Consider the following 22,941-nt stretch of genomic DNA (forward strand, 5'->3'; position numbering starts at 1 on the left):
ACTGTGTAATTCGCAATTAAAGCAATTTTGTGGAAAACCAACAACAATTATGTTGTAAAATACGTCACAGGCAAAGTGCAAACACCTGTCCCTACCTGCAAGATGAAGCACATACATTGTCTCCCTCCCTCAATGAGAGACTCTGTGACACCTTCTAGAGTGCAGGACGTGAATACCTTTAATTTATCATTTACCCCAGCAGCAAAAACAGTGTTTTGATTTTCTCCTAAATCTGCATATCCCCTCATTAGCAACCCTCTCCCTCCATTAGTGGTTTACTGTTGTTCTATTTGGTGAGCTTCCAGCAAATTAACACTAAATTGAATTCCATAGAAAAAGTTGTTAACAGGTTTTTTCCCCACCACCCCCCCGGGCCTGATTTAATCGCATTTTCTTCTTCAATTTACGCTACATTTAATGGTGGAAATTATTTTTAAGATTGATTTCTGATGATGATACTTATCACAGCTCAGAGGATTATTCTTCCTCTCTATCTCAGGGTAATTCTCAAAGAAAATATTTGATCTGGAACATCTTGTGAAGGGCAAAAGTGATATTTACATAAAAGATGATTTCTTTACCCTTCTACTCCCCCTTTACAGCACTACACCCTGTGTAGTGCCTGTGGCAGAAGGCACAAAGTCCCCACATATTTCTTCCTTTCACAAATAGAACTAGCAAATGGTGGAGAACAGACAGAAGAACTAGAAATAAATCAGTATTATTCATTTGAATTAGATGTAGGATAAATTCTTCTCATTATGGCCAAGCAACCTACTTATGGCCAAGCCTTCACGTAAAGACATTCCTCTACAGTTTTAAAGTGCTCTGAAATTGTTTTAAGAAAAGAGAATTGTTATTTATCATTGGTATGTCATTAATATAACCATCCATTTTTTAAAAAAAAACCATTCTCCCTGTAAAATTATTGCTTTTTAAACCCCTATGCTTCAAATTGTTTGAAGTATGATAGGAGATTATCTGCTTAATCCATTTCTTTCACTTGGGCATTTCAGATTTCACGCAGCTACGCCGAGTTTAGTTCTGCTTAACAGTCCTGGGAAGCTCTTCACCAAGTAGAAAATGAGTCAGGAGAAAAAAAAATATACAGCCTTAAGGTGGTTTAAAAACAGACAAAGTGTAGCAGAATGGAAGTACAAGGGAGAAATTTGGAGTTACATCTCTTCCTGACACTGTAACCAGCCGGAGAATCCGTGTTACCTTTCTCCTTTTATTTTCTGCTGAGGAGGCAGCAGCTGAAGGGAGCTTGTTAACTCCATTTCTTCAGACTTAGGATTCTGTTTCAATCCTTGGACACTGCCACTTGAGGAGGAGCCTCACCAAATGCAAACTCCTGCGGCCCTCCAGCACTCAGATGGTGCTTTATTTACCCAGAGGAAAAGAAACTCTCACTGCCAGTGTGTTTTGTATTCAGTTTTCATGCCTCATTCAGAGGATCAGAATCTGGGCCTTTCCTTTACTGTTCTCAGCACAATTCCAGGATGATTCAGTCTTGGTGCTGCCAAGGCTCTATCACCTTAAATGGGCTTCAGCTACATAATTAACCAAACGAGTTAACATCACTTTAGTCTTTCTTTGAGAATGGTTGGATTTGAGTTAATGCCTTCTCCTTGACTCACACTTTTAACTCGACCATTGCTGGCTGAACCACATGAAGAAAATTAAAGAGCAGCTCTCCCTGAGGGTCCCAAATTGGCCACAGTGAAGTGATATCCCTCTGCAGAGCGAGGATGGGAAACTCAATGTTATGGCAATCTACATCTCTGCCACTGGGAAGCTGAAAATCCCTGTCCTGTTCCCTGGACAGGTTGGAAAGCAATCCAAATTCTGAACCCTTTTCCTCTGCCAGACTGTCAAACAGCATTATTTCTTCTTATGTGCAAAGTGTGTGTTGAAAGTTGCTCAAATGCCAAAACGTGTCTAATCCTGCTGTAACGTGGCAGAGAATAATTTCTAAATTTAGGAAGTAATTGCTTAGCTGTCCAGTGAAATGTACACTAAAAAAGTAATCTCCTCTAGGCAAGTCCTCATTTTAAACACCAACTCAGACTCCTGTGAACACGAGCACTAAACCTCTGGGAAAAAACGAGGCTGTGCAATTCCATTGTTGCAGTTTAGTGTTTCCATTGGTGCTTGCTCTGTTTCACAACACAATCAAAATAACAACAGTCGGTGCTTAGATGTCATCCAATACATACAAACGTGCTTGGCAAAGAAAACCACACAGTTCTCTGGGGTAATGCTCCTTTTTGTGCAGGATTTTGACTTTCCCAGTTGTGGTTTTATTAGAACTCTGAACAAAAACCTGACATTTCAAACATCTTTTGTGCAAATGAAAGGAAGGGAAGATTCTTGTTTCAAATACAGTCTGCCTGACACTGCTGCCCTAGAGCAGTTCCTTGCCAGCCTGAATCTTGGGAGCACTAAGTCTTTGATTCCAGGAATTTCAGAGGACTGAATTCCCAGCTTCTAAAATCTGAACGAGAGCAAGGTGAACAACCAAGCAGACAAGCTGGCAACAGAATAGTTTGCTGCCAATTTAAATTACTCTTTCAGTCGACCTACAACTTGGGTTTCAAATACACTGCCAAATCCCCAGCCAGCTAATTAGCATCATTCCTGATTTTAGGGAAATACCAGCAGTAGTCTACATGCATTCATCACATACAGGTTTTATCTTCACATAGGTTTGATATTCTGTGAATTAATATAGAAAAAAAGAGCCAGCACAAGACATGTCCCCCATTTAAACTATGATTTCACAGCTCTTCAAACCAGGCACCAATCCTGCTGGGGGAAAAAGGGGCAAACCTGAAATCTCCAAGACCAAATCTCCAATAAATCTTTGTAAGTATTCAAAAAGAACCAAGGTTAAAACTGGAATGAAACCACATAGACCAGCCTGTGAATGGAAATCATACATAAATTAAAGGGAGAAAGGAGGCTGGTTGGTTGGTTTTGTTTCGAGCTTCTGAGTTTCTTTTAACTATATTAAAAAGTTCTTATATTAGGATCTACCTAAGGACCATTTGAGCGTCATTCATCTGGATTAACTCCAGTCCACTGCAAATAGTAAATCCTGAAAAGTTAAGATCTTTAATTGGGTCATTAGTACGTGCCTAAAACTTCCTACCAGGTTAATGCAATCACTTCTTTTCTCCCTTACTTTTGGGGGATGACTCTAATCTCATGTGCCTGAAATTCATCCTAAAACAGAGAAAAAGAGAGAAGGGGAAAGACTAATAGAGTAACAATAATCAGGATAAATAATCACACAAGCAGGAGGGTCAGAAAGCTCTTACTCCACACAAGGTGTTTGAGGGGCAACACACAAAGGATTAAGATGCCAAAAGCATTTGCAGATTTGGTCATTCTGGGAGCAGGGGGAGCTACCCAGAGGTCAGTCTGTCACACAGGGAACCCACTGCACATTTGTCAGCCAGGAGACAACCTTTCTCTGAAAGCAGATTCCTCCTGTGGGCTGGCTGTGGCACTGAGACAGATTCTCAGCCAAATTTAGTACAACTTCCTGGCTTGCCAGCAAGACAAGGTGCATCACAACATTCCCAAGAGGCTTAATCTGAAGCCTGAAGTCTCACTCTTGCTCTCAGTGATCTGTGGCGGCCTGGGAGCCAATAACTAATTTCTGTGGCATTAGAACTCTGTCTTTGTGCTGTACTGCAGTGTTGTGACACTGCAGAGCAGTCCACAAGGAAACTGCACAGGACTTCAGGACTGAAAGAAAAAGTGAAACATCCACCTTTTTTCTCGGAATTTTTCAATGGAACTTCATCTGCACCCTCAGAAATGAGAATCCTTATAATTTTTAAAAACTCCTGTGTTCTAAAAGTCTAAAGAGGATGGTGATGGATTTTTGAAGACTATGCAAAAGGGAGGTTACATTTTAAATATGGCCCAAACTTCCAAATTAAGTGATAGAAAATCTCTCACTTTTTCAGAAACATGAACAAAGAAACAGATGCTGCTGTAGCACAGAACTGACCATTTCTAAACCTGTGAAGAAAGGTAAGTTAATGTGACCCATATTTCACTGCTCTTTAATCAGTGACTCTTCAGAAGAACAGACAGTTAAAGAGTAATAGAGGGATTTTCCTCCTCCTCTGAAAAAGCTTCATTACACAAACTCACACTACACAGTGACAGGCAGATGCACAGACACAGAACAGCTCCTCTTTTCAACTGGGTGACCTAAGAGAACAGGCTTCTAAAAATAATTTGTTTTGTTCAGCAATAGCTTTTGCCATTATTCTTCTTTTTGCTATTCTTGCAGTCTCTGAGGAAGGCTAATTTTCCTTCCCAGATCTCTGCATGTCTTCTAAGAGCTCAACCCAGACTCTGATTTTTCAGCCTGCTTAGGAATCAGAAGGGGCATTCACAGGGTGGAAGACATTAATGTCACTTGAATCAAACCTACTCGAGACACTTATTGCCACGTTCCGAAGAAAAGATTCAAAACAGGAATTGTGGGGGAAGAAAAAGGGGAAAGAAAAATATTAAAGCTGTTGTTCACTAGCAGAAATAATCATCTCACTTTTGTTCTGTAACTTAATATTTACAACTGGAAAAAAAACAAAACAACAAAACAAACCCAAACCAAAAGGAATGAACACCCTCTGTTTCTTCCAAGGCACCACTCAGATTGCAATCCAGTCACACACAGGAGTAATTCCTGTTTGTCTCATTCCATCAGTAGGATGAGACCATGGGCAAGCATCACTTGCAAACATCCCACTCCTCCCCCCTGGCTCCATGAGCACCCAATTCCCAGTTGGATCAGAACCCTGCAACTGCTGAGTGGGACACAAACTCCCTTCTCCTTCCTTGACAGATGCTCTCAGAACTCTGAAGTTTGGAGAAGGACACGACTGATGGAAACCAGATGGAAAAATCAGCAACAAGCCCAGAGGACTCCTAATGAGTCACAGATCACAGTTGGCAACTTGGCCTTGGAAAATGATCATAAACACATTATTACAGGGCTTCTGTAGCTTCTTATTTCGTCAGTGTTTTGGAACTGTGGAGCTTTTTTTTTAATATGTAAATTTACTTTTTGTGCCATATATCTATTTACACAGGGCTCCCAAAACATCACGTTTACTATTTGCAGTATACAAGCAAAATTAAGCATGTTAGATACATTTTCTGATAACTCAGAATATTTTTTAAATTATTACTCGAGTTGACACAGTTATTTCGAATTTGCCCAAAATAAAAACTTGAAAAAATTCTGATTTCCTTCGCAGTCCTCGTCACACTTTTCTTCAGTACTGACCATTGTACATCTCCTACTTTAAATAAGTCAGAAGTGTATAAATCTGAACCTGCAGATGAAATCTGGCACTGAACTCAAGCATCATCAAATTTCACTAAATAATTTGAGTGACTAAGCACTTTTTTGGACTTTTATTTTTTTAATTGTTAGCTCTAACTCCTCCTTCTGACAAGAATTCACAGAAAATTCTGACACTACCAAATCTGTGCTTTCTGTGAGAAGAACTTCAGTCCAAAAATACTAAAGCACGTAAAACTTCCTTTTGCACCACTTAAGACAGGCAAAATGAAAATCCTGAGTGGCTTCAGAGGGTTAATACTGACCCAGAAGGAAAAAGGGCTTCCCTTTCTATAATATTAGGTAAAATATCACACCCATCCAACCCCCCATGGGATTAATCTACTCAAATATGGTTTAACAGAAATTTTACACTGCCTTCCTGACTATTCTTTTCAGCTCACTAAATACAGTGTTACCTTTTCCCAAAGGTAGAGATTTCCCACTCACACTCGAGGGGTTGTCTTGGTTTTAAAATTAATTATATGGTAATGTGCTAAAAATGCTGTTACATGGGAGGACTGCAGACTTATTCATTTTATAGATAAGGACACAGTCCTATTTCAGGCAAATGATTTTCCAGAATCTGAATAGTTGAGATCTTGTAAAGGGTATGTCTCAGCTCATCTGTCAATCTAAATTGGTTCATGTGACAAGAAAATGCACTCACAAGGCTAGAATCCAAGAAATAGAACTGAAAATTAAAACACCAAATAGAAGTTAAAAAGATGTGAGAAATCCCTGCTGATACAGCAGCAAAGTGGGGAAAACTCACAGCAATTTTCTGTACTGGGGACGTTTTGCAAAAGGAGGTTTTCCCCCTCTCTGTTACCTGCCAAGGAGAAACACACACACTGCAGTTCACAGCAAATAACTGGCAAAGTCAAGCATTTGATTCCCCAAATTTCCTGCATCATCATCTACAAGCCTCCAGCTCTGGGGCCAGCAGTGGTTTCACTGCAGACACAAAAGCAGACAGAATTTCCGTGGCATGCAGACATTGCAAGGACATGAGGGAAGCCAGGCAGATGGCTCAGCTCATTCCCAGCATCCCTCCTTGGGAAGTGAAGAGCTGAAAGACTCTTCCTTTCCTTCAAGGTAATGCTCAGCTGCATCCCAAATTATAAACTCTCCTCCTGATGAATGAGATGAGGCTGCTGAGCTCAGTGTGGGCAGCATTTTGCTGCCTGCTGTCCTGTGCACTTCTTTGGAACAAACAGCTGTGCTAAATATGCAGCTCTGTGAGACACAAAGGTTTTAGGGAATAACCTGTTGTGAGGTCCAGGAGCTTCTCTTTGGAACAATGCCCAGTGTTCCTTGGTCACAGACCCCTTGTGAGGGACAGCAGTGCCAGCCAGTGATGGAACAGACAAGCAGCCAACAACAGAAGCATTTGTATCTTATATTTTACCCTTCCCACAGTGAATTCAAGCAAGTGAAAAGATTACATACCTAAGGCTATGCTTAAACTGCACACCAAAAGGCTTAGCTATATAAAACCCTCTTCTAGTCAAGAAATACTGACTTTAAACTTCTGCTTGCCCTGCTGACCGCTACAACTAGCTTGACCCCTGCAATAATTCTGTTATTTGTGTGTCAAATTCTCTTGCCCCAAACATGCAACTATGGCTTTTTTATTTGCTTATTCATTTTTAGAAAAAGAGAAAGGAGGAGGCATTTTTTTTTTTTCTTAGCTCCTTCATCATTCTTTCAGAAAAAAGAGATGAGAATTTCCCCTTTGCTATAAATGCAGTATTTACTTCTGACCACTGAGCCCTGTAAAGTATGGCTACACTGTAAGCTTTAGGGTCACTACAGAACACAATCAACTTAACATATTCAGGAGGGTTTTCTAAATGTATTCCTTTCATTTGACTTGATGCTTGGAATCCTATCCATCTGGATTCATGGAAAGAAAATGCTCTGCTTCAGAGTAGTCCACAGTATAGTGATTATGGGACTCATCAGGGATCATGACTGAAAATTTCACTGGACTCCCAGATTATCAAAATAGATTATTTAATTTCTAGGGGACTTCTAGGATGTAAGGCTTTGCTTAATAATAACTTGGCACTATAGAAAATCCAGGAGCCATCCATTATTCAGTCAGTCAGCCTATAAAAATTACATGACTTTTAACACACTTTTTAATTGCTTTTAATTATTAACATTTACGTTGCTCTCAAAATGATGAAGTGTCTCAGCTGGAGATGTGGTTAAATTTTCAACAGCATTGGAAAGCAAAGCAACAAATCTCAGACTGTGGATTTTAAACGTACACAATATTACCTGGATCTGCATTTAGAAATATTATCTATACAAATATGCACAAAATTCTATCTATCCATAAATTAGATGAGCATAAAAACATAGATGTGTGTTTTCATTCATGTATCCTTAATGAAGTTTCGTGATGAGGCAGTTCAGAAGGTAAAAAAGAGGTGAATCTCAGAATGCTTTTGGGTTCCACAAGCTTGAACAGAAATGATTGCACAGACCCCTAAGAATCCTCTCTTACCATATCTTTAATTTGTGGGATTTTGTCAGTTAGAGGAATGGTGAGGCTACCAGGGATCATGATGCAACAGGCTTGCTCACTGCATATTTCATCTTTCTGAAGGAAAACACTCATTACAGAAAAAAAAACTTAAATTAAGTGAATCCTTTCATTCATCTGCAAAGCCATGTCAAACACTTTGAAATTCCACCATTTTAGGATTGCCACTGGAGATCATTAAACACAACATTTATTGCCCCAAAGAGATAAGCTGCACCTGTGTTCCCTCCTTGTCTCTCTGTGGCTCTCTCTTAAGAACTTTTCCCCAACTTTATATGCTAGATCTTCACATTAATTCTACTCTTGTCCTGGGTTTATGAACAAGAGAAAGCAGAGGTAGGTTTTATTGAACTTTTTTTTTAATTGAACTATGGTTCTTTCTCTTATGATTTTTGACACAAAGCTGAAATTCTCCTGCTGCTGTCACTCTTGGGTATCTTACATTTTACATGACCTGCATTTTAGGTAAAGTTCCTAGACATCTTTGCCAGCAAGCAAACCTTTTTACCATCTGAAGCTTCCAAACATCTGTTTTCCAAAACCTCAGCTCTGCCTTCAGTGTTAACCACACAAGAGTAAATGAGTCACTAATGTCATTAGGGTGCCAAGAGATACCTTGAATATAATTCAGGTTGACTCACAGCCAAAGGCAGCCAGCCTGTAATGCTGTTATAACATCCCCACAGGCTTCCTGTTCCTTCTTCTCCAGAAAATCACTCACACAACTAAAATAGAGTTGAAACAATTTCCATTTGAGCCCTGGATGGGTCTCAATCCTCTGATAGGAATCTTGGGAGTAGGTAAGTGAAACTCAGACTCCCTGTGAAAGGCTTGAACCAGTCTGGAGAGCTGGAAGTCCCTCTGAATAATTGAGACATTAGAAACTATTTATTAGAGGGAAATAAAGAGAGAAACTTGCTTCTCTCTTTAAGGAGAATTAGGAGGTATCTATATTTAACAAAGGTGTGAGACTCATAATCATCAAACTTTCTGGCTTTTAAGGAAATGCAAAAAACACGAAGGAAAAGTGGGAAAGCTGAATTTGATTCAGAGGAATGTCAGAAAACAGCATTAAAACAGCAATCAAGGTTCTGGTTTCCTTCTGACCCTTCTGAAGCAAACATGCAAACAACACTTCTTGTGTCAAACCCAAGCAATGAGAAACCCTGTGTGACAACCAATGTACAGCTCCATGTACACAGGACATGATCAATCTATTAAAATTAACTCCTGAAGCTGTAAAGTTTTGTCCTAAGATATTCATTACATAAATGAGAAGTGCCCAGAATCTTGCCACTATTGGTACTTTTCTTATATTTAGGGATTTTTTTTTAACTTTTCTACACTGAGTTCAGAGCAAACTGTCACCAAATTTGCAAACCACCCAACATTTTTTACAGAGAAAAATAAGAAGAGATTCTCTTCTGAATAGGTTTTTGTCAGTTTTCTGCATCTTTTACTTACTCCCCACTTCATAACCTTGGTTTACATTTCAGGATCTGACAGGAGCAGGGCTTATTCCACTAAACCAAATTACAGGTATTAATTAATGGCTCTTGCTTGTTTGCCAGCTCCTGCAAGCAGAAGGGTAGATAAAAATGTATTTACAGCAGAATTCAATTACCCATTTTCAAGCCACTGGCCTCCTGGCAAAAGTCTCCCAGTCTAGTGCAGAATAGGACTTGGTTTAAGAATTAATTTACTGTCAGCAATGATCTGCAATTTAATGGCTTAATCAAGTTTGCCATGAAATTGGTAGGGAGCTCTGGAGCCTAATATTGCCCCAGAGCCTGCTGCATCTAAAGACAGGTTTCAGAGATCCATAACAAAATCATCATCATCCAGCAAACCCAAGAGCTGTCTCACATAATCAGGAACTGCCTCCAGCAAGTTTTCTACTCCCATTACACAGTTATAGCCCACGGGTTTGGAGTTCAGCACATCCATTGGACTCCTTCCTCCTCTTCCAGCTAAACCTCCCAGAGAATCTTTACTTGCATGAATACCAAGATTAGCATGTAAGTACAGGCCAGCCTGTGTCAAACACATCCTCTCATGTCTTTTCAAACTATAATGTAAATATAGAAAGCTGTTAATAAAAAGAGACAAAGGGTTTTAACACATAAATGCTTCTTTTAGCTGCATTCAGAATTGCCCCTACAGTGGGCAGTGTGATTATAGAGTTCCTTCTACAGGAGCACAGCTGAAGATGGAAATAGAGATTAAGGCTTTGAAATCACAGTTGAGGTAAAATCAGGTACAAACTGAGCCTTTTTGCTTGTTAAAATTTTTAAGTTTAAAAGACCTTGATTGCTTTTAAAAATAAAATCGACCCACATTTTTCTACTCTAAGCCAACTGATAGAATAATAAAAGCCTTTCTGCTGAAATAGAAAATGTCATGCTAGAAATAGGGGTATAAAAACTGTTCTCTTGAGCTTCCAAAGCCAGATTTTTAATGAGCTCAGAGGCTCCAGCCTTTCAAAAAATATGAATAAGCTTCTCATATGGGGTGTTTAGTTGGGCTGAAATACTCCAAACTCTCTGCAAGTTATCACTGGTTGTCAAAATATCCTGGGGGGAACTCCTGGGAGTGCTTTGAACACCACACCATCTCAGCAGCTTACCTATTCTACCACTTTTTTCCCTGCTAAGATTATGAATCATCCTCATGTCTCCCATTCTGTCACCCATCAATATTTACATCACATCTGGCACAATGTTACCAGCACATCCAAAGGTTTCTTTGTGGAGCACTGAGGACAGGTTTGTTTTTTTTTCTTCTCCTTTTGTAATTTTCTTTTTTTCCCCTTTTTTATTCCTCCTCCCCTTTAAAAAAAAAAAAAACACCTCCAAGCTTTCCCCCTCATTTATTCTCAAAACAGAGCAATAAGTCTGAAGCAACACTACATCACTACATGTAAAGGTACTTTATATACTGAGTTTAGGAAACATGGATAGACAATTTTGGGTTCTGAATGCCTAAGAAGGAAAATGCATCATAGATAGACTCAGAATTGTACAGGCAGGACCATTTTGCATTCCTACACCCTCACCAAAAGCTGACATGGTGGTGGAAGAGTCCACTCCTCATTTATGGTTAAATGAAATGGGTTAAAAAGGATGAAGTTTATGTACAAGTGAAGATCTAGTACAAGTGTAAAACTTACCAAGCTTAAGTTCACTCAATCACTTGTATCAGGAGAAATATTAGCTAATAGCAAAGTCTTGCAGTAGTATTTAGGTTAATGAATATGCTGCTGTCAGGACTGAAGTATGCACCACAGGTAAAACAATCCCAGCTCTGAAACACCAAACAAACCATCCCTCTCAATAAAAAAAAAACAAATTGCACAGATAATTTAAATGTAACACCGTGGATGGATGTTTGAGTAGTGATCACTTGTATAATGTAATTGTTTAAATACAGGAGCTAAATTGAAGAGATGAAGAATGCAACTCCACAAAGAAAAAAAAGCCAGTTTTAAATCAGGCTGCCATTCCTAATAAGTCCCTCCTGTAGCATTTCTCAGCTGAGTTTACACACAAAATACAAATTGACAGCAAGTCCTTTAATGAACCTGTTGAGAGCACAGCAAAGTGGAGTCAGACATCCAGAAAAGTCTCATTAAACATCTGACCACATCCATTCTAAAAGGGGAAAGTTATGAGAAAATTGCTGTAGGTGCCTGCACCTTAATTCAAAAGGCTAATTGGGTTTTATTTGTAAGATGATCTTCAGTCCTCTAATCTCACATCCACTCAGCCACCATCTAATAATCATTTCCTCAACATCTGTATAGATCTCTGATTCTTCTGATGCATCATTTTCAAAACAATGCATTGTTTCCATGTATTCTACAACACTGCTTTGTTTGGTTATCTGCAGTGTCATGTTTCTCGTGTCATGAAAACATCTTCAGAAGTAAGAAAACTCTGCTGTTTTATTCTAGTTTTAGAGTGTTGCTGCATATTCTGTGTTAAATTCCTTAGGTCGTGTATTACAAGGATATGTTTTGATACATTATGGTATTTATTCTTGTGAAACATTATGGCATTAATTCTCTGACATTTCAGCATGGGCTTGCCTCCAAAAATGGCTGAGAATACAGTTTTTAAACTCTTCAGCATCCTAAAAAAAAAAATCAGTGCACGCCTCATAAGAAAAGCAGAATGATCATTCAAAAATATACTAAAAAAGTCTGTTTTACAGCATTACCCCTTCCATCTGTTGACACAATGCACGTGCTGGGATGGTGATGCTCATCCAGGAGCTGCCAATGAGCAGAGCAGGTCTGAGGCACCCAGCAATGATGGCAGTGACAAACCAGGGGGTTCCAGTTGCTGCAGCTGTTCTGAATAACCATCTCGCTGCCCATCCCAATTCCATTTACAATTACAGCAACACATTGAAAACAGCACTTCCTACTTTTTAAGCTCCTCTCTCTCATCCCAGACATCACTAAATGGAACTAGGAAGCCCAAAAACTCACTCCACACATGACAACTGCAGTGTGTGTTAACTCTGTTTTCCCACTCCCACAGCCTGCTTTGTTTCTCCTCTCTCCCCCAGGGTGTGCCCAGCACTCCACATGTGCTGCATTGCCACGGGGGATTTTTTGGCTCCCAGCACAACAGGAAAAGTAGATGCTTCCAAACCTAAAATTTTTCTGGACCTTGATCTAAATTTTTAAGCTGTCAAGTATTTAAACACGAGTGACTCTCTCTCAAGTAGATGCATCAGACAGCGGTTGGCTTAATGCTTCGCTTTGTAAATTCAGAACAGAATTCTCTTCCCCTGTTTAAATTTTCACCCTGGATTCCTTCCTTACCAGCTGCAGAGGGAGCAGGCACCAGCAAAGCCCGCCCCCATCTCAAGTGGGAAGCCAGGCTGCAAACGTCAAAAATGCCAAGGCACAAAATAGCATACTTGTCCCAATTTCTTCATGTTATTTTGGTATACTTTATAAAAAAAAACCCCAACAACACATAACTCATTAATTATAACCTTTCAAAAGTGTTTTCCTTTCCCCCAAACTGTTAAAATTTAGCAGAGCTGCAGCCAAAGTTCTAATAAAATTATTTTTAGCTTTTGTCATGCAGAGAACATCATGAAGAGTCTCATCCTTCTATTAATGCAAATGTCTTTAAGCAGTCAGGGCAGGGAACTTTAAAATATGCTAATCACTGTTTCTTTGGACTCCAGTCTCTAATGTCTTTGCTGATGTGTACATATCACAGACAGAATAAGTAAAGGCAACACCATCATTTAAAGTGTCAATTTATAGACAACCCCATAAAGTGACAGCCATATGCATATTTTATTGCCACGTTTATATATTTCATTAATTTCCACGTTTGACATCCTTTTAATACACACTGTTCTTATTTTCTGGTGTCTGAGCTGAATTGCCCCAGTGTGTTATAAATGGAAATGCTTTTGATAATCACATGCACTGGTTTTCTTTTTAAAGTGGTTCAGTGCTGATGAGAGGGGCCAGATTGACGGCCCTGCAGATTGGAGTTCCCTGTTAATCCACAAGGAAAACAAGGCACAGTCAGGGCAGTAGCTCAGCCAGTTTCCCTCCAGTGCATCTCCACTTAAATCCTTAGGAGAAAAACTAAAAAAAACCAACACACACATCACATCTCTAAGTCACAGCCTGACTCTGCCTGCTCATATCCTCGGCCTTGCTTCTTATTTTTAGCAGCAGGGAAAGTAATCAGAGAAAGCAATGCCTTTCTGGGATTGGGCTGCTGCCCACGAGCTGCTTTCCAGCACATACATCACTCTCAGGCCAGCACACACGTGTGGAGCTAAAAGACCACAAGAATTTAATCTAATAAAGCCTTGAGGTGGAGTTGCTGGGTCTCACTTAGATGCTTGTCATCTACTGGGAGTTCCATCAGGAATGACAGATGCTTTCTTCAGCACCCAAGGCAGATGTGCACCACTCCCAGTTTTGTCACTACCACCCATGAAAAATCAATATTTTTAATTAGAAATGTGATCCAAGCATTAGAAAATGTTAATTTTAGTTTTACTCATCTGCCACACAGTGTAGAGCAGACAGTGTCACATCTGAAAGGCAAGGCCTGCACAGTTGTTCAACCCCCTGTTAGCACCCAATCTACAAAACTAAAGTGGAAATGTAAAGAACAAAGACCATTTTGTAATGACACACAAATAGGTCAGCAATTGGAGGAGAATATGCTATCATAGACATAAATAAACAAATAAAACCACAGGAGTTTAAAATAACAAAAGTAGCTCAGCCAGAATACTTTAAAGGACATATGGCTCAGTCATATGGCCCCGTGAACACAACAGGGTGATGTGGCCAAAACCAGGAAGGTTTTTATTGTGCAGTGATAGCTGTGAGTCTATAACTTCCTCAGACACCTCCCTGAAATATTCAAGAAAAATTCTGCCTGCCCTAGGGAACTAGGAATGTGTTAATAAAGAGATAATGGCTCATTCCCACCTTACTAGATATCCAGTTACACAGCTGTTTTCTTATCTCAATAGAGTTTCAGAAAGAATATTAGCCTGGGATTTCTGCAGAAGATCAAATCCCATTGAAATGAGTCTGCCAGGCTTCTCTGGAAATATTGGTTATGAATAGAATTGCTTTTTATATTCTATTAACTGAAACAATACAACTGTTGGAGTATATTTCAGGTGTTTGCATTCATTTGTTCTCCATTTCCTTTCTGGAATTCCAACTGTTAGAAATAGTCTGCAAATCTTCATGGCAACTACACAGAACATGTCATCTACTGCTAAAGAAGGAACCAGGGGGTTTCTAAATATGTTCATGAGTGGCCTTAATGTGTGTCACCTTCTGTTCCCTTATGACTACATTTCACATTTCCTGAATTCTAAAAGCCCACGCAGAGAAGAAAGGGTTAAATTATATTTGCCTGCTGAAATGAATAGTCTCAACCACACCTTTGAGACCATGAACTCAAGCCAAGATACTTTTGTCACTGGATAAGCATATTTTTAAAGTGCGTTGCTAATTATTTTTATAGCTCATTATCTCCTTGCTATGGTGAGCAAGACTCATTTCCCTCCTCCACCCACTGCCTCTCAGGTAACGATGAGCTAATGGTTTGAATGTGTCTGAAGCTAATAATTTTCTTTTTTGTTTTTTTTTCTTTAAGGAAGGAAAAATTAACCAGTGCAGAAAGTTTGGAGGAAATTTCAGTGAAATCAGGAAACGAGAAGTTTGGAGGAAATTTCAGTGAAATCAGGAAACGAGATCTCACCATCATTATTATGTTTGGGAAGCGAGGTGTTTATGGTACAACTTTCCTGCAAATGCAGAGAGTGACCTATCAAGGTTTCTTCAAGAGCAATAAAATCCTTCATGGATAGCCCTGTGCATCAGGAAAGAGGAAGAGACAACATCCCAAGTGATGGTGGCTTCCAGAACTGTTTTAACCAATGTAGGTCATTTCTGGCCCTCCAAAAGAAAATAAGCCATACCAAGGCCCCAGATGATGTACCAATACTGGCACATGTTCCCCAAGGAGACAAAAAGTGGCAATTTATATAAAACATGCTGTCAAGCATCACTGAGCCCTCAGCCCACAATCCAGGGGGTGGTTGCCTCTCTCCCAACGTGGCAGAGGATGGTGGGCCTGATGGGCACCTTCCACACTCAATAGCACATCTTTACAGAGAACAGGGACTGTTAGAATGAATTTACACAGGTTAGTGACAACTACACACACCACAGAACCACGGAATATCCGGCCCTGGAAGGGATCCACGGGGATCATCACAGCCCAGCTCCCTGCCCTGCACAGGACAGCCCCCAGAATCCCTCTGTTCAAGAGCCCTGTTCTGCTCAATCTTATGCTTCTCAAAGCACTTGCAACACAGCATCAGTGGAATCACCTGTACCAGCTATTCACAGGGCTAAATAACTGAAGTATTGCACATATTTTCCCTACCTCCCCATTTGAAAGCACTCCTGAACGCTGCCAGCGCTCACTGAGTATTTCCAAGAGTCTGAAGGCACTCAGAGCTCCATCCACCCAATTTTAATCAATTAACAGCAGAACTGGCATGCTTTTTTGGAGGGCAGAATCACAACTGCTGCTCCAAATAAGAGATGCAGTCTCCAAACTATTTAAACAGAGAAGCACGAGTTTCATTGCCTGTTGTCCAGCTCCCAGACTCATTCTATCCTCATCACAGTGCAACTTCCTCAGTGTCAAGCACCATTTCCTGATAAAAAGCAAATGCTCCAAGTTGCAAGAATGTTGCTGAAGGACAATGTTACAGTAATTTTAATTTCAATATCAGCCTAATTTCCCATAAAAACTAAAAATTCTGGGAGAGTAGTTACTCTGTAGTTACTTCTGATCTAACCACAACTATTCTGTGTGGTTTACCTTGTCAGTTTTAAACTCTTGACAGGACTTCTTTTTTTTTTTTTTTAAAAAAAGTACTTGTCAGTAAAGCACCTTTAGCATTTGGAATCCATACTAAGATCCCCAGACATAGCTGCAAATACAGAATCTGTGCATATAAACCATGCATGAGTGCTAAGCACAGGTTGAGACAGGAATTTGTGAACTTCAACACACACTAATACATTCCTGTTCACACATCTCAGGTTTTCTGGTTACGTTTGATGAAAGGGGACAGCTCAGAAATACAGTTTTATACATCTTTTTGACACTCAATATGCTTTTCCCCAGCACACTGTTTATCTCTGATGTTCACCACCAAGCCACAGGCTCATCATGGGCTCTAATATCCATATTCAGGAAGGGATTTCATTCAAAATATTTTTCTCCCAGCTGTGTTGACTTTGCAAAGTGCTGCACACTTTGTACAGCATTTCTGTAAGCTGCATTTTTGATCCAACACTTCTGGGTGTTTTTTAGCCAGTGAAAAGCAAGCCTGGGAGCTTTGAGCAGCCTTATTGCTGCAGATCTAATCATTAGGATTTCTCCAGGAAACAGAGGGAAATGTTTGTCCAAATAATGACTGTCTACATTTGTGTGCTGTTAGAGAACAATTAGATTATTCATACAGATAAGGCTGTTTCTTGCCTGCACTACTCATATTACCAGCCTTGCTGACTTCAGTGGTGCTACTGGTAATCAGAATTTGGCCCACGTGGAAAAAAAAATGAACACCAACACCAGGAAAAAGCCTTGCAGATGTTTAGAAAAATTAAATCTCAAGCCAAAATCAGAGACCCATCACATAATACACCTCTGAATTCAGCAGCAACACCACTGAGCTTAAAGATTTTTGTATGGGGTTTAGGTTTAAGGCTTATATTTTGCAGTAAGGTCTGAGTACTTTGCCTCCCACCAATTTACTGGACAAGAAGCCTTGCAAACGAGGCTACTACAAGATTCTGCAGTCAGCTTCATTAGGACTAAAGTTAATTAAATTATGTTCCCTCCTCAGACATACTATTTTGTCTTAAAGATGATTAAACAAGAGGCAAATGTAATTAGGACAGGAAAAAGTATAAGTCAAAAAATTAATCTTATAATGTGTTTCAGAAAAATAAAGCAATAAATCACCTTGCCTTTTGTTTTGCTGCAGCTGAGATTCTTCAGCTTTCTTGACTGATATGATACTTACACTTGATGAGGCAATTTAGAGGGAAACTGGGACTGTGACAATAGACATTCCATTTAGGAGAAGGATCATATATACACAGCCAGGCTTATGCAGATGGTGCCTTTTCAGAGAGCAATCAACACAACACCGGGTGGTGAGGTTTATGAAAATATAGACTGGATCCATAAACACACAAGCCAGATTTGAAAATAGATATCTAAACTGTCTCTTAAACAGAATCCCAAGTCATATCCCACGTGGAGAAAATAATTGGTTGAAGGGAAGTGGAAGCCCTGAAGGTTTGTGTCACTGGAAGCTTGTTGGCTGGAGGGTTCTAAATGAGAGGGTACAAAACACAAAAAGGAAAACCATGTGCTGCCAGCACTGCCCAGGCATGAGAAAATCTGCGTTTGGTTCCTGAGCCTATCTTTGACTTTCTTGAGATATTAATTGGCTCATTTGTTCTGTTCCTTACGGAGGAATAGAGATAAAAATGTGTCATTGCTCTTGTCTGTTTAGATCAGATTCTCTGCTCAGTTATACTGAAGTCATTTGGGGATGTCTCATAAATCTGCAGCCACAAAAGCCAAAAGCCCAAGTTTTAATATGAGAATCTGCAGAGTTTGAATGTATCATATACCATAAAGGTTACCAGAAGGCCTTACATCTGAATTTCATAAGCAGGATTAGGAAGAGAAATCACAACTACAGACCAGTAACACTTGAAAAACACGTATTTTTTCCAGAAACATAAGAAGGCAGCAGTGCATCCAGCACAGGCAAAAGGCCCTGACTCTGCTCAAGGCCTGACTCACCTGTGCTCTTTTGAACACCTGAGCACTCACTATGGCTCTAACTAGTCCTCCAAAAAGAAAAACAATGGAATATACACGACAAGAGTGTCTTTATTAAAAGGTCATATTCGAGTCAACAACCTCTTTAAACTGTGGGAGTAAAAATATTGTGTTCCAGGGTGGAAAGGAAAAAGGTCAGCCTGCTTTCGTGGCTGCTAATTTAATCCAGCCTTATACTGGGCACATCTCATTGTTTGAGGCTTCAAATATCTTTCACTGCTTCTACTCATTCAGAAATGTAACGACCTGCTTGAACTCCGAGTAGAAAAAATGCTTTTTAAACCACATTAAGATCTATTTTTGATGGAAGTTTATTTCTCAGCCTGCAGCTAAAAAAGGCTTTTATGATGCTGGCACTGTATCAATAAATTCAAACCAGAATTCTACATTTTTCACAGGCAACAGCTAATCTAGAAACTACCATTAGAAATGGACAGCTATATAAGTCATTGCATCTGTATAGAGAGAAAATTGATGACGGAATGGTAAAGCTCATTGGGACTCAATGCCATATATTTAAAAATGCTTAAAAAAAAGGACACAAAATGGTAAAAATTCAAATACATTATAATCAACTGCAGCATTTTTCAAAATTCAGATACTGGGTTGGCCATGGACATTGTTGGTTTCACTGCTAAAAGCCTCAAACGTGTACAGGACACTGGAAAAACAGGTAACCATGAAAGGCTCCTTCTGCAGAGCCAGCTGCCTGGGCTAAACACTGATTATGATAATCAGAAGCATTCATATTTTTTATTATCACACTAATACCCAGCCTCATCATTCTGCTATCATTAAGAGATTGCAAACCACCTCTGAACAGCAAGCAATTAAAAAATATTTCTTTCTTACAGTTTTTACCCGTTCTTATAAACACCCAGCGCTCTGACCTCAGCAAACGACGAATCCAAGGGAACATTTGGGAAGCACGACACATTCCTGCTTTGCACAGAGGCAAAAAGGCTTAAATGGAGGACAGGGTGTATTTTAGAGAAACCTGCTTATCACAGGAGACTGAAGCAACTCCAATTTCTCCACCGTGCCCGTGTGATAAGGGGCTGTCGTTATAGAAACTCTGCTGACACGTTGCTCCTACGGTGCAAGTGGCATTATAGGAGCACTAATGCCCTTTTTATCAGCCTCAGTTCCAAATTCAGAGCACTCCAATTCACAATCAGGGAGCTGCACGTCATCCCCCACAGCTGCAGGCACTGTCAGATGCTGCTGTTGCGTGGTAACCACCAGGTAACTGGTGGGAGCCTCTTATATTTGTGTGCATGGAAAGGCAAGGACAGGAGGCAAAGGGAACACTGGGTAAAAAACTTGGTCCCTATTTACTAAAACACAGCCCTTTCCTCTTGCAGTGAAAGCACTGCTGAAACATTACAGTGCCAGAAAGAAAAAATTGCACCTATTTCTTCCGATCTTCAGTGGAAACGAGTGAAAGTTGCTGTTATTGCTATAGCTGTGGCAATTCATTAAAAATTAAACAGGAGAGAACTGCAGGTTAAAATTGAGCCCCGAAGTACTGTGAGTACAGTACCAAAGAAACATGATTCACTGTTTTGTTAGGAAATTTCAGTCCTGGCTTCAGAGGATGAAGCTCTCTCCCTGCCCATACTACACCACTATATAAACAACAGTATTTTAAATAGAGTCTAATTTGGGTGTCCAAAGTTCACCCTTTATCCATCAGGTTGCTACTGCCCAACAACCATTTAGATTTCTTGTGTTCCCCTTAAATACTGGCAAATGGAGCAGAGAGACTCTGCATGGGCTCAAAGGTACAGCTGGACAGGAATGAGCTACTGCAAATAATCTGCTCTCCAGACCCAAATCCAAACCACTGCTGTTTGTTTTACAACACTTTATGCTTCTCCAAAGCACGAATTATTTGTATAAAGGAAATTAACAGCAAAACTCCCACTAATTCCAATGGCACCCCAGTTTTGCCTCAGGTTGGTCTTTTGTAAGTGTGCTGGGTTTGGGTCTACAAACAGCAGCCTCACCTCTCAAATGCCTCCTGCTAAGGGAACTTTGACACAACATTAGAAGGTTGACTTCACTTTTTTTTGCAAGAAACGTCTTTCACCAGACCTTAACATTCAGTTCACATCACAGCTATGTAATTATTCTTTTCAGAAGCAGAGATGCAAAGAAGGCATTAACAGCTGTTCAAAATATCACATTTATGCACTTTTCTCTTGTCATATTAAAGATAATTACTTCTGATGCAATCAAACTCATATCCTCCAAATGGATAAATCCAGCACCAAATTTAGAACCTCAAGCTTCAACTCTCAAGCTCTCAAAGCAAAGCATTAAGCCTTTACTTTCAGTTCAGTGAGGTACAAAGAAGAATTGGGAGAACATAAGGTTTAAAAGTGGTATGGTTTTATGAATTTTCTCCACATTATTCTGTTGGTTACTTTAGTTAGTGCTTTGAAGCACTAGTTAGTTAGTGCTTTGAAGATCAAAGGTGATATATGAACTACATCTTATAACTCAGTCACCCAGAGATGGGGATCAACTAACTGGCCAACCCTTCTAAAAGTTTCTTCTCTGAACTAAAAAGGTGCCTGAAAGCCAGAATTTGTGCAAACACATGGAAATCCAACTGGAAAAAAAAATCTACTGATGCTTCGAACTAAGTGTCAGGATGTACACACCAAAACAGGTTGGAATGTGCTGATCATGACCATCAAGCACAGGATCCTGCACTTTTATTTAAACATCCAGAACGAAGCATTGGAATTTCTGTTTATGCCATATTTTTGTTTACTAAATTCTCATTTCATGCTTAAGCTATGTCACAAGTACATATGTATTTTATATAAGTATTACTGATATTCTACAAGGTTTTAAGACATCAATACAAAATGTATTGCTCTGAAGGTGGTGGAGGTAAATCCTCCTTCTCTCAAACACTCCCCCTCAGAAATCCCCAACCCTCTGATATTACTGCACATGCAAACAAAAAAACCCCACCGACCAACCAAAGGCAGAAACATGGATTGCAAAATGAGACCTGCCTTCAAATTCATCAGCTGCCATAAAATTGTAACAACAAGGACAGGACTTACTAGAAACTGCCAGTGATGATGCTTTTGATTTAAGGTGGCGACATGAGACTGGGAAATCTGTGTCTGTTCTATAAACCGGGTCTCATCAAATATTTTCTGTGACGTTGCAGGCTGCAGACATGATGGATCATTTCCAAACTGTGCAGAATAAAAGAAAACAAGTGACTGGTTTGTTCAAACCACATTTGTTCTGGCTGAAGAGTATTTGCTCTTCCTACCACACAGGGGGTTTCATTAATGTTTTGCATTCATGTGCCCCCAAAAGCTGCATGAAAGTGGTGGTTTATTATACATTACATACAACAGAAACCAATCTAAACTAGTAAATTCAGCCTTGCTGAATAAACATTGTTGTCAGGGCAGGCACTGACTGAAGCCCAACACAAAACCCAAAAATATGGGTGTGGTCATTGGTCCCTTGCAGGAAATTAATTTCAGAGGGCAAGTGAAAAAACTCAGTTTCAGTATTTCCTCTAAGAAATGTAGGGACGTAGAACCAAGCAAGTTTGTTAGAATACCACTGTGTTAACAGCAAGTGTCCAGCAAAGATTGTACAAAGCATCAATAGAAATAGAAATCCTGGAGGTTTTTGCTGTCTCACCCACACAACTCACATTAATCCCTGGGTTAAGTGGGATCATTAGATTTGATATTTTAAGTCTTTTTGGATGGAGTCAGCGAAGTCAACATTCCCAAATTCCTTTTCGAAGAAGGTTTGGGAATAGTCACCTCAAATACACTAATTTTCAGGTAAACATGATTTAATGCCAACATATTTCTGAGAAACCTTGAAAAATCCTGAATTTGAGATCATTCAGAACTACTTGATTCTCTGCTAAGCATTTTTTTGTTCTGGTCAGCAATCAATCACCATTTGCAAAATGACTCCACACAGACCATGAATTATCAAGGTAGCACAATACAAAGTCCCTGAAACCACAGGAATATCTCCCACTGATCTTTGGGTAAGACCCTAATTGTTTACAGCTTAGCTCCATAACCCAAGGAAAGATCCAATAAAGCAGTTCTCCCCTCGGGCAAAATTAGCTTCCCTTCCTTACACCACAAGTCAATCCATTTTAATGCCACCTGCAACAAGTAAGAATCATGTGCATTTTTAAGCTGCTTCTTCAAGAAACATAAACATTAAAAAAAAACCCAAAAATTAGAAAAAAAGGATTTAAAAAATATTATAACATAGCATCAGCATCGTGACAGTCTTAAAAGAATCCAAGTTTGATGTAAAGTCCAGCATGGAATGCAATTAACTTGCTCTTCCTAGTCTCAGAAGAAGATTAGCAAATTGCTAAGATGATTACATATGAAGATACTCATGGGACTGTCCACTTCATGGACAGTAGTGAATCCTGATCCACTGTACAAAAATGCAAAAAGTCTGTCCAAAAAAATCTTACCATTTTGAAGACTTAATTTACAGGGCTATCACTCGAGTGATGGGAAGAATTGAGGGGAAGAGCA

General features: G+C 39.6%; 1 protein-coding gene across 2 annotated transcripts in view; it reads right to left on the minus strand.

The window, feature by feature from the left end:
- RIMBP2 (RIMS binding protein 2) overlaps positions 1-22,941 on the minus strand; it is a 129,484-nt gene that overhangs the window by 73,247 nt on the left and 33,296 nt on the right. For both annotated transcript variants that reach the window (XM_025895487.2, XM_025895486.2), the window contains one exon: positions 21,463-21,600. In XM_025895487.2, coding sequence (XP_025751272.2) covers positions 21,463-21,600 — 138 coding nt within the window. The remainder of the gene's footprint in view (positions 1-21,462; positions 21,601-22,941) is intronic.

Source organism: Manacus vitellinus, unplaced genomic scaffold (assembly GCF_001715985.3).
Source record: "Manacus vitellinus isolate BGI_N305 unplaced genomic scaffold, ASM171598v3 scaffold_31_pilon, whole genome shotgun sequence".
Taxonomy (NCBI): domain Eukaryota; kingdom Metazoa; phylum Chordata; class Aves; order Passeriformes; family Pipridae; genus Manacus; species Manacus vitellinus.